At 37.9% G+C, this 12,569-nt stretch overlaps 1 protein-coding gene across 5 annotated transcripts in view; it reads left to right on the top strand.

The window, feature by feature from the left end:
* The window catches only part of STAM (signal transducing adaptor molecule), a 107,645-nt gene that overhangs the window by 7,001 nt on the left and 88,075 nt on the right, over positions 1 to 12,569 (top strand). For 3 of the 5 annotated variants that reach the window (XM_045085030.1, XM_045085025.1, XM_045085028.1), the window contains exon 1: positions 10,462 to 10,689. Coding sequence is in view for 2 of the 5 variants with exons in the window: in XM_045085025.1 (XP_044940960.1) it covers positions 10,650 to 10,689 (40 nt within the window). In the remaining 3 variants the exon portion in view is untranslated. Of the gene's footprint in view, positions 1 to 5,972; positions 6,122 to 9,075; positions 9,333 to 10,458; positions 10,690 to 12,569 lie in introns of those variants that run through there. The other 2 variants (XM_045085026.1, XM_045085032.1) reach the window with 2 other exon arrangements.

Here is a 12,569-nt window from a genome sequence, read left to right as displayed (position 1 = left end):
AGAGGTTTCTTAGAGATAGCTTGCTAATTTTGTATTGGATGTCAGACACTATATATTTTATCTTCTCAACTGATGGATATTTTTTTTGTGTTCCAGCATGTTTCGGGTACTCTTTCTTGCAAACTTTTTCAGCCTGGGTTCCTCTGGACTCCCAGTTTTGTTTCCCCACCCCAAGGAAACTGACGTTGTATGTGATGGCTGAGAAATCTATCCAGGCAGTAAGCTAGGGCAATCATAAGGCTAATGTCATTTGTGTCCCATCTCTCAGTGATCATTGTCCTTTGTTGTCTGATGTCTAGTGTCACAAGAACTGTTGTTCATATATTTTGTCTAGTTGTCCAGTTGTTTTAGGCAGGAGGATAAATCTAGCCTGTTACTCCATTTAGACCAAAGGGAAGCCTGGAACCAATACCTTTTTATTTTTTTTTTCTTGTCTGTAGTACTATATATTAATATTTATCTGTAGTGTGAAATGGACACACGTGTTGCTGTTTATCATGGAAACACCATTTTCCTTCACCATTGGGTAAGATGTTAGCTCTAAGTTTTTTGAAGATGCTTTTTGTCAGGTTGAGAGTTTTCTTCTAGTCTTAGTTTGCACAGTTTTTATCACAAAGGTTTTTGAATTTTCTCAAATATTTTTCCACAACTATTGAGATTATCATATGGTTTTTCTCTTACATTCTGTCAAAATAGTGAACTGTGTTGAATTTTTTTTAAGAGATTTTATTTATTTATTTGACAGAGAGAGATTACAAGTAGGCAGAGAGAGAGAGGAGGAAGCAGGCTCCCTGCTGAACAGAGAGCCCGATGCTGGACTCGATCCCAGGACCCTGAGATCATGACCTGAGCCGAAGGCAGCGGCTTAACCCACTGAGCCACCCAGGCACCCTGAACTGTGTTGATTTTTAAATGCTAACGTAACTTTGTATTCCTAGGATAACTCTACTTGGTCATGATGCATTTTTGTTTTTATATATTGCCGTAAATCTCTATAAAGGATTATTATATTTATGTTTATGAAGGATATTGTTTGAAGTTTTCTTCTATGTTCTTTGATTTGACTTTGCTATCAGGGTAATATTGGTCTCATAAAATAAGCAGGAAATTTTTTCTTCATGGTTTATTTTCTAAAGGATTTCATATAGGTTTGATATTATTTCTTCCTCACAAGATTGATGAATTAGAAATAACTATTGAACTCCTAGGCTTGGAGACTTTTATAGAGTGTTTTTAATGAAGAATTAAATTTCTGTTATTGATATATATCTTTTCAGTTTTTCCGTTTCTTATTGATCCAGTTGTGGCCACTTGTATCTTTCAAGAGTTTTTTTTCCCCCATTTCACCTATGTTCTCAAATTTATTGGCATAGAGTTTAAGAATATTCCTTTATGAAAGTTTTAATTTAGTATCATTTAACTCCTATGTTTTAATTACAAGATACGTAGTCATGTTGCTTCTTTCATTCCTTACACTGGTAATTTGTGTGTTCTCTTTTAATCTAAGTAGAGTTTTACCCATTTTATTAACCTTTTTAGAGGATTAAATTTGGTTTTGTTGATTTTCCCTTTGTGTTTTATTTCATTGATTTCTGTTGTCTTTATTATGTCTTTTTTCTACTTATTTTCAATTCTTTTTTTCTTTAACATTTTATTTATTTATTTGAGAGAGGAGAGAGAAAGTACTAGCAGAGGGAGATGCAAAGGGAGATGGAGAAACTGGTTCCCTGCTCAGCAGGGAGCTTGATGCAGGGCTCAATCCCAGGACCCTGAGATCATGACCTAAGCTGAAGGCAAATGCTTAACCAATTGAGCCACCCAGGTGCCCTTGAATTCTTTTTTTATCTTAAAGGATTCATGTTAGATTTTTCTTTCCTATTATCTAATGCTTGAAATATTCCTCTAGGCGACATAACTGCATTGCACAAATTTTGATGTGTTGTTTTCACTTTCATCCAGTTCAAAATATTTTTTGGTTTTTCTTTGACACATAAGTTATTTATAACTGCATGGGTCAATCTTTACGTAAGTTGCAGTTTTCCAGATAACTTTCTCTTATATTCCTAAATTAATTCTGTTTTAGTCAAGGAACAAAATCTATATGATTTTATACTTTAAATTATATGGAGTCATTTTAAGGTCCAGCATATTGTCTTTTTCTTAATGTTCTGTGTCCCTTTCAAAAAAATGCATGACTGGCAGGGCCATTATAAATGGATAGAGTTGACTCTTCTAAGTATTACTGATTTTGTATTTGTTCTATCTTTACAGAAAAGAATGTTGAAATAGGCAATACAGGGACCCCTGGGTGGTACAGTTGGTTAAGCATCCAACTCTTTGTGCTCAGATCATAATCTCAGGGTCATGAGATCAAGCCCTGAATTAGCTCAGAGCTCAGTGAGGAGTCTGCTGAAGTTTCTCTCTTCCTTTCTCCCTGACTTGTGCTCATGCTCTCCCTTAAACAAATCTTTAAAAAAAGATAGACAACACAAACTATGGATGAATCAATTTTTCCTTTTTGTATCCTTTTTTAAAAGTTCTGTTATTAGGTTGATACATATTTAATATTTCCTGATTAGTTGATCCCTTCATTACTATGAATTGTTATTCATTATCCTTGGAAAGTTTCCTTTTTTCAATTTATTTGGTTTGATATTAATATAAACAGAACTTTCTTTGGTATTTTCAAGATAGACCTTTTTTTAAAATTAAAAAAAATTTTTTTCCAAATATACCTTTTTCCTTTTATACTTTTAATGTAACTTTGAATTTTATTTTTATTTTTTAAAACAAGTTTCTTATATAATACATCATCTAGCTGGATCTTGCTTTTTTAAAATGCAGTCTAACAATCTCTACCTTTCGCTTTTTTAAAGACTTTATTGACTTATTTAACAGAGAGAGAGAGATCACAAGTAGGCAGAGAGGCAGGCAGAGAGAGGAGGGGAAAGCAGGCTCCGTGCTGTGCAGAGAGCCAGATGTGGGGCTTGATCTCAAGTCAGGACCCTGATCATGACCTGAGCCAAAGGCAGAGGCTTAACTCACTGAGCCACCCAGATGCCCCAAGGATGACTCTATCTTTTAATTGGAATGTGTAGATTTTTGTATTTAATGTAGTTATTAATATAGTTGTATTTAAATCTACTCTTTGTCCCCTTTTTTCTTCTTTTACTGTCTTTTAAAAAATTATTTGAATTTTTAAAAAAGTTTCACTTATTTCCACCATTGTTCTATCTATACCCCGTTGCTTGATTTTCTTTGGGGGTGCTAAGGCTCTAGGGCTTATGTTATGCAATTTGAACTTAACACAATTTCTTTTCAAATCATATTTATACCATTTTATATATAATGTAAGGAATCCTCCAGCCCTACATTTCTATTTTCTTCCTGCCATCTTTTGTGCTATTTTCCTTTTATTTCTACCTATGTTATCAATTCCAATATATACAGTTGATATTTTTGTTTTTAAATTTTAAATCTTAAATATTCTTAAAATTTAAAATATTTTGTTTTTAAATAAATTTAGTAATAGAAATGTCTTCTATATTTATTCACACATGAACATTCTGATGTTCTTCAATGTCTATGTAAAGATCTATATCATAGATACCACTTTCCTTTGCCTAAAATTATTTTTATTTGTATGTTTTAACATCTTTTATTGTGTAGATCTGCTGGTGATGAATTTTTTTTTGTAAATATTTATTTCACCTTTGGTTTTGTAAAATATTTTTGCTGATAGAGAATTCTAGGTTGACATTTTTAAAATTCAGGACTTTAAAGGTAATGTTTCACTGTTTTTTTGTTTGTTTTTATCTCACATAGTTTTATTAGGAGTCTATTTTAATTCTTTATTCCTATTTGTCTTTAGGTTTTCCAAATGCCTTTAAGATTTTGTCTTTATCACTGATTTTCAGCAATTTGGTCATGCTGTGCCTTAGTGGATGTTTTATTGTTGTTAGTTATGATTGGGATTCACTTATACTCTCAGATCTGTGGAAATTTTCATTACATTTAGGGAAAATTTGTTACTAAATTTTTTTCTTTTCTATTTTTCTTGCTATGAAACTCTACACATTATATTGTTTCATATTTTATTATAGGTCATCGAACACTTTTTTGTCTTCCATGTTTCAATCTGTATAATTTCTGTTGCTGTATCTTCCAGTTGCTCTATCTTTTCTTCCGCAGCATCCAAACTGTTAATCCTATTTAGTGAGTTTCATGTTAGGTATTAGATTAGCTGTAGAATTTCCATTTGATTCTTTTGATTTTATTTTCTCTCTTCATTATGTACATCTTTGTAAATCCTTAACTTTATTTACCATGGCTATAATAGTTCTTTAAACATTTCTGTGTTCAATCATTTTTTAAATTTCTGGATATTCCTATGGACTGCGTGCCCTACTAGTAACCGGTCATATTTTCTTGGGCTTTCATGTGTTCAGTAACTTTTTATTGGAGTCTAGCCATTTTACATTTTTGAATGTTATATTTAAATGTTGAATTTGTTGTATTTAAGTTTCATACTTTGTTTTAACCTCCATTTAAGTTATGTCGATTTTTTTTGAGAGGTACTTTTTAAGCTTTTTTGGAACAGACCTAGAGTAGTCTTCTCTTTCGTGCTACTCCCGACATCTAAGACATTACCTTTTGGGGGGCTATTTATTAACCGCCCAATATATTCAGTTAGGTTTCTTCCCTCTAGCTTTGAGAACTCAAATGATTCCTGGACTTGTATGAACTCTTGAGATTTTTCAGATTTTGGTTCCATGGAAATAGCTCTTTCCTTGAAAGTTCTTTACCTAGACTTGTAGAACTCTACCTGACCCATGACTAGATTAGCATTCAACCATAGTCTCAAGGGAACTCCTATACAGATTTCTGGAGCTCTTTCTCTACATAGCACCCTCCTAGTATTCTGTCTTCCAAATTCATACCCCTTAGTCTATTCAAACTAATTTTTCTCTCCTTAATATAGTAAGACCATTTGGTTCCTTTTGAGTTTCCCCTATCTATAGCATAGTCCAGAAACTGACTCCAGGCAGAAAGCTAGGTCAATCACAGGACTCATGCATGTTTTCTTTCTCCTTGGGATTACAATCTTTTGTCCCATGTTTGAAATCAATTCATATATTTTGTTCAGTGTTCTTTTTTTTTTTTTTAAGATTTATTTATTTGACAGAGACAGATCACAAGTAGGCAGAGAGGCAGGCAGAGAGAGAGAGAGAAAGGAGGAAGCAGGCTCCCTGCCGAGCAGAGAGCCCGATGCGGGACTCGATTCCAGGACCCCGAGATCATGACCTGAGCCGAAGGCAGCGGCCTAACCCACTGAGCCACCCAGGCGCCCCAATGTTCAGTGTTCTTTTTGGTTATAGTAAAAAGATAAGTCTAGATCCTGTTAAACTGCCTCATGGATGATAAGTATGTCATTGGAAATATACTACTTTAATCATGACATATTTTATTTATTTACTACATTTAATAAATATTTATGGGACATCTACTGTGGAAATCTAGAGATAAGTGAGTCACAGACTAAAGCTATAAAACAAGTAAAAAAAATTACATTATTGTGGTTGCTTTCAAATATAGTTCCCAAATTCTTTAATATTCCTTTCATTAAGAATTAGGTTTTCTGGGGCACCTGGGTGGCTCAGTGGTTAAGCCGCTGCCTTAGGCCCAGGTCATGATCTCAGGGTCCTGGGATCGAGTCCCGCATCGGACTCTCTGCTCAGCAGGGAGTCTGCTTCCCTCTCCCTCTCTCTCTGCCTGCCTCTCCATCTACTTGTGATCTCTCTCTGTCAAATAAATAAATAAAATCTTAAAAAAAAAAAGAGAGAGAATTGGGTTTCTTTCCTTTCCCCTTGAGTGTACACACTGTGACTGCTTGTCCAATAGAATATGACTAAATGATGCTGTGCCCATTTCCTATCTCCTAGGAAACTAACAGTTTCCTTTTCCTGTTTTAGGAAAACCAGCAGCTCCCTTTTCCTGTCTCTTGGAATGCTCAGTCCAACATGCTGGGAGAAACCAAGCAGACACATAGGAGATCCCTTATAGTTGTTATAGCTGACAGCTCCAGTGACCTAGCCAACTGCCAGCATCAACTGCTAGACATGTAAGTGCAAAAGTTTTCAAACAATTGCCAACCCTTAGGTGTAGAGTCATTCCAACCTTTGAGGCACCTCTGCTGAGATCATGTGGAAGAGAAGCAATCTGTGCCTGCAAAGCTCTGACTAAATTTCTGATGTGTAATCAAAGAATGATTATTGTTGCCTTTAGGCAAGTTTGGAGGGGTTTCTATATAGTAAAAGACACCTGGAACAAATATAGTACCACTAAGTGCTGTCATGCTGTCATAGAGGTGGCCAATAATCAACGAATTAACATATTTAGTATATGTCTATTACAGAGCAGGTACTGAGTGAGAAAAGGCTTTTGGGAAATGAAATCTGAGTAGAGGTTTAGAGAAAGTATACCAGAGAAGGAAAGGCAGAAAAAGTTGCTTATTTGAAGATATGTAAACCATGGAGCATCAGAAATGTTAGAGACCAAGAAAAAAGATTGAAGAGATGAGGTACTAGGGGCCAGTTCAGTAAGGATATAATTACTAAATTATCAGAATTTAATCCTAAAGTTAGGAGACTACTCTGCACACTCGTAATCATGTAATTACTTTAATTATTTACTTAATGACTGTATTCCCCATAGGATATATTCCAAAAAAGGTCATCTCATAGAGCATTTATCCTTATGTTATTCCAGCATACAGAATGGTACATGGCTTACATAAGGAATTAATAAATATGTACTGAATGACTGGGTTATTGAAGAACCATGTGAGAATTTTATAGGAATGAGGCAATCAAATTTGTGTATTAGAAAAATCATTCCAGGCACCTGGGTGGCACAGTTGGTTCAGCGACTGCCTTCAGCTCAGGCCATGATCCCAGGTTCCTGGGACTGACCCCTGCATTGGGCTCCCAGCTCAGTGGAGAACCTGCTTCTCCCTCTCCCTCTGCCTGTTGCTCTACTTGTGCTGTCTCTGTTTCTCTCTATTTTAAATAAATAAAAATCTTAAAAAAGAAAAGAAAAGATATCATTCCAGCAGGGGTTTGGAGAACGGTTTGGAGATAGGTAGTTGTTAGTCAACTCTGCTGTCCTATGAAATGATCATAGATTAGGAAGCTTAAAAAACAGAAATTTGTTTTTGGAAACTTGAAGTCTGAGATCAGGCTGTCAGCATGATCAGGCTCTGGTGAGAACTCTATTCCTGGCTTCCCCTCTGTGTCCTCACAAGGCAAAGAGAGCAAGTTCCCTGGTGTCTATTCTTAAAAGGGCACTAATCCCATCATGAGAGCTCCACTCTCAAGATTTCATCTAAATATAATTACTGAATTTTCTACCAAAGGCTCCATCTCCAAATACCATCAGATTTCAGGGTAGGGTTTTACTGTGAATTTGGGTGTGATGCAAATCAGTCCACAGCAGTAAGAAAGGAGAAAAAAACCTAGTAGGAGGTGAATCTATTATTTCATCTAAGAGATGATGAGGGTGTGAACTAGTATGAATAATGTTCCTGGGATATTTCTTTTTCTAAACTTTAAAACTACGGATTTTTTCCTGGAAAAACTCCATTTGCACATTGCTATCTTTTTAAATGTAGAATTTTAAAAATCAAACAAAAAAAGGGGATTTAACATTTTAAAATTAACCACAGAATTTAGTAAACATATATTATAGAAATGTTTTACTGTGAAATTGACATATAGTCTCTACAGCTTAAAAGCACTGGTAATCTTAGGGGTGCCTGGGTGGCTCAGTCTCAGGTCATGATCCTGGAGTCCCTTGATCAAGCCCACATTGGGCTCCCTGCTTGGGGGGAGTGTGCTTCTTCCTCTGCCCCTCACCCAGCTGTTGTGCTCTCTCTTATTCTCTCTCTCAAATAAACAAATAAAAATGTTAAAAAAAAAAAACTTTGGTAATCTTAAAAGTACAACTCCCACAGTTTGTGTTTTATAAGATTATAACAGAAACTTAACCTCAAAATACAAACCCATTTCACTTCTCATATTTTGCTTTTATGTTAAACAATAATATTAAAAGTTCTACATTTAAGAATTATTATTATTATAGTATATTAACCATAAAGGCCCCCAATAGCTAAAGTAATTCTTTTAGGTTAAAAGACATGAATAATGCTACCAAGACTAATTCCTTCACTGTTCTCATTGCTTTTACATATTGATGATCAAGGCTAAAACAATTTGATCACTGGCTTACTGCTGGCAATAGAATAATTCAGTTTCCTTACTAAAGCACAAATCATATTCAAACGCATTTTCATAAATATTTGGCTTTGATCCAGGATGATTATGATAATGTGCCCCAGACACTGCTCAAAAACTTAAGACGGACAAGTTGTCACTTGATTCTGTCAGACCAGTCATCAAGAATCATTTTTTGAGAGAGGATGTTCTGCTTCTCATACCAACAGTGATGTTTTAGGATTTTATACCTGCCATAATGAAACACAAGCTAACTTTTGGCATTGGCTCCTTAAAATGTTAAGAACTGGTGATACTAACATATCACATTTTCTACATTGTTGTGTTTTAACTATGCTTCTGAAATAAACATAGCCTCATTATTCAAGTATCTGGAAAATATAAAATGCATAAAGAACAAAAAGTCATCCCAAATTTTACCACTCAGAGATAAACGTCATAATGTTCTCATGTATTTCCTTTCAGACTTTAAAAATCAGGGGTATTTTGTAATTTTACATGTTTTTGTTACCTGCTTTTAAAAACTTAGTATTTAGATGTCTTTCTACAAAAATACAGATCTATATAATCACGTCTAACAGCTGTGGAGTTTTTACATTGTGTGTACTATAATTTACTAATTTATAAGGATTTATAATGATTAATTATAATAACCAATATTAATTATAACGATTTCTTACACTTATTTGGTGCTTACTATAAATTTAGGGCTTAAAGCCTCAAGGGTTTGGTTTGTATTTATCCATTTCATCCTCACAACCCTATTATTATTTGTTTCTCACAGATGAAAAATTGAGGAACCAAGAAGTGATTTCTACCACCCCTTAATATTGGACATTTTAGTGGCTAACAGTGCTGTGATATTATAAACAACGTTGCCACGAAGGTCATTGTTCATGTTCTTAAAGAATGTCTTTATGATAAATTCTCAAAAGCAGAACTGCTGGGTCTAAAGGTGTTTACGTTTCTAAAAGTTTTTTGTAACAGACTCTCAGCTATTTCCTTCAGGGGGACTCCATTGTTTACACTTCATTCAACAACGTGAGTATAGATTCTCCGTATCTCATTTCAATCTCTGTCGGGCAAAAAGGTATCTGAATGCTACTTTAATTTACATAAAAACGAGATTTCATTTTTAATGATTTCTGTAAGCACTCTTTGTATACTAACCCTGTCGCTGACAAGGGGTAAATATTTGTTCACACGCTACATTTGTAAGTGCTCTAATTCAGGTGTAACTTACAGGATTCCAATTTATGTGCAAGGTGCTGTTACTTTGTTCCAAGGGGGACACAGAACCTCGAGGCGCTCCTTAAAAATTCCACATGACGTAGGCACAATTTGATAGGTATTTACACATAAAATCACTAAATGAACATTCTAAGTGGTTAGGAACCCCTCATCAGTTACTAGCTCCATTTGCAGTTTTGTTTTGGTGTTTTTGCTCGGTCTTGCGGGGGCGGGGGGCTCTCGTTGGCATTCCTGGGGTGTGAACCTTATTTTCCAAACATCGCAACTGCTTAGTGACTGCACAGTTAGTCAGTAGTGCCAACGCCCAGCTAGAAGTGCTTTCGACAGAGATTCAGAAGCCAGAGGCGTTCAGGAACTCTCGGGAAGGTGCCAGCGTTACCTCAGCCTCTCCGAGGGAGCCGCGCGCCCTGACACTCCCCGCTTTAAGGATTCGGGCCAATCGGTTCGGCTCACATGACTTCATCCAAACAAGTTTCCTGTCATCCCAGGCAACAACTGAACCCACGGCTTTTTAACTTAGATGACCCCCAATAAAGGAGTTTCCATCCCCTCTCAACAGAGACTATAAAATTCTGACAGGCGACCAACCCAACCGAGGGGCGAGCACGGGGTCTCATCCAACGCTCACGCGACCCTTTTTCTTAGTCTCTGATTCACTCCGGGGCTCGGTAGTCGGCTTCGGCGCGCCTGGAGGACCCCGTCCTCCGGAGACTCCTGGCCAAAGTCAAAGCAGAAAACGCAGGCATTACTCCCACCCTCCGGTACGACCAGTCAGAAGGGGAGTCAGGCAGAGAGGGCGCTTTCGTGGGCCCTGTTTTGGCGGGGCAGGTGCCGGGCAGGTTTTGAGCAGGCAGCGCCGAGGCCGTCTCAGTTCCCGACAGGCTCCTCGCGGGGGGCCTTGTCTGCGCCTTCGCTGTTGCCGCCGCCGCCGTCGCCGCTGCCGCTGCCGTGGTTGCTGGGGGGTCGGTGAGAGGTGGAGCTGTCGCCTGCCTTGGAGAGTCCGTCTGTATTGCTGTTTTTGCCTGAGGAGTCTTCATTCCTCCGTCGCTCCCTGACTCCCGTGGTGTCGAGGGGGAATCCCTGCGGACCCCTGGGCACGCAGCGGAGATGCCTCTTTTTGCCACCAATCCCTTCGATCAAGATGTTGGTAAGTGCTTTTGCCGCTCCCTGTCCAGCCTGAGCCGGAGTGCAAGCCCACCCTGCCCGCTCTCTGCTGCGTTCCTGTCCCCCTGGCCGGGGCTCAATGCTTCCCTTTTCCTGAGGCTCCTTCCTGAAGAGTTTGGAGGAGGTTGGGGGCTTGCTTCATCTTTTTAAAAAAAAAAAAAAAAAAAAAGAATGGGACTCAGAGAGCCTGTGAAGTGGGCCTTGGACTAGGACTGTGGGTTTCGAAAGAATTGCTTTAGAGGGTTGGTGTGAGGGCCTTGGAGGAACAGCTGGTGTAGCGTCTGGTGCTGGGACAGTGCTTCTGGAAGAAGGGAGTTGAGAGAGCTGAGCAGTATGTCACCTAGGGTAGGATTATAAGCCCTTCAATAAAGTGTTTTCCTGGGTGAATTTAAACGTTTGGACCTAGGAGAAGGCTTTAGATTAGCTTCCTTAGGGGATTTTAATGTCCTTTTTTTTCTTTCTTTCTTTCTTTTTTTGTAATTGTAACGGGAGGAGAGAGCTTCTGGCTAAGGATAGACTCTCAAAAACGTTGGGAGAGATGCAAATGGAATACTTGGCAACAACCGAAACCGAATTCAGGACCTGAGCCATTGTGCTGCGTTCTTTAGACTATGTCTCAGTACTTTAAGAAGTGTGGAAGAGGACCTTAAATCTGAAAATGCTGATTTATTTTGATTTTGAAACGCCTTTTTGGTCTGTTTTTCTGTTTTCTGAATCATTGGTTTTGGGGATTGAGTATACCAATTCAACAGGTTAGCTCTCCCCCTCCTCCCTGGGGGTCTGAGGATAATAATGACAAGACTTTGAGTTTCCAGGAGAAGAATTTTGAGGTGATTTGAATGCACTTAGGAACTACTTTGGCACACAAGTATGGAATGAAAGCAAGCCAAATACCATGACTGATTACTGTGGTAAAGAAATACAAAGACATCCTTAGGGAATTGCTTTTTGTTATTTTGTGTAATTTAATTACAAATAGCAGGTGTTGCTTTTTGCTTTTTTTTTTTTTTAAGATTTTATTTATTTATTTGACAGACAGAGATCACAAGTAGGCAGAGAGAGAGGAGGAAGCAGGCTCCCTGCTGAGCAGACAGCCCAACTCGGGGCTGGATCCCAGGACCCTGGGATCATGACCCGAGCTGAAGGCAGAGGCTTTAACCCACCAAGCCACCCAGGTGCCCCGATTTTTGCTTTTTAACTCTTCCTTTAGAGCATGTCATTGAGGCTTGGAGGTTTGGGTTAAGAGTAAGAGGAGGGTTCAGTCCCATCTGAACCTAGCTAGCTCATAGTGAAATCATGGACAAGTCACTGAAGCTCTTTGAGTCCCAGAGTATTCATCTTTACAGAGTGGAAAAGTACATTATGTTTGTGATTCAATGAAATAATATGTGTAAAGGGCCCACTACAGTGCCTGTATATAGTAGTCACCTATTAAATGATCGCTATTTTTGATTCCAGTTTATATGCCTGGCCTGAATCAGCAGTGGCTGGAACTTTAGAGATAGCCAACAATACTTAATAAACAATTGGAAACTTGCATTTAATTCAGTAAGCACTTAGCACGCAGTACAGATGGTCCCCAACTCACAATAGTTCAACTTAACGATTTTTCAACTTTAGTATGGTGCGAAAGGGATATGCATTCAGTAGAAACTGTACTTTGCATTTTGAATTTGGATCTTTTCCCGGGAAAGCCATATGCGGTCGGTATGATTGTCTCTCAGGATACTAGGCAGCGGCACCCACCTGCAGCTCGCCATCAGCCACGCAACCACAAGGGTAAACGACCAATATCCTTAGACCATTCTGCATCCATACAACCATTCTTTTTTTTTTTTTCTTTTTCAGTATGGTATGCAATAA

This window comes from Mustela putorius, unplaced genomic scaffold, assembly GCF_011764305.1.
Source record: "Mustela putorius furo isolate JIRA1106 unplaced genomic scaffold, ASM1176430v1.1 tig00000827_pilon_pilon_pilon, whole genome shotgun sequence".
In the NCBI taxonomy this organism is placed as follows: Eukaryota; Metazoa; Chordata; class Mammalia; order Carnivora; family Mustelidae; genus Mustela; species Mustela putorius.
Note: the sequence above shows the minus strand (reverse complement) of the source record. Positions and strands in the feature narration are given on the sequence as shown.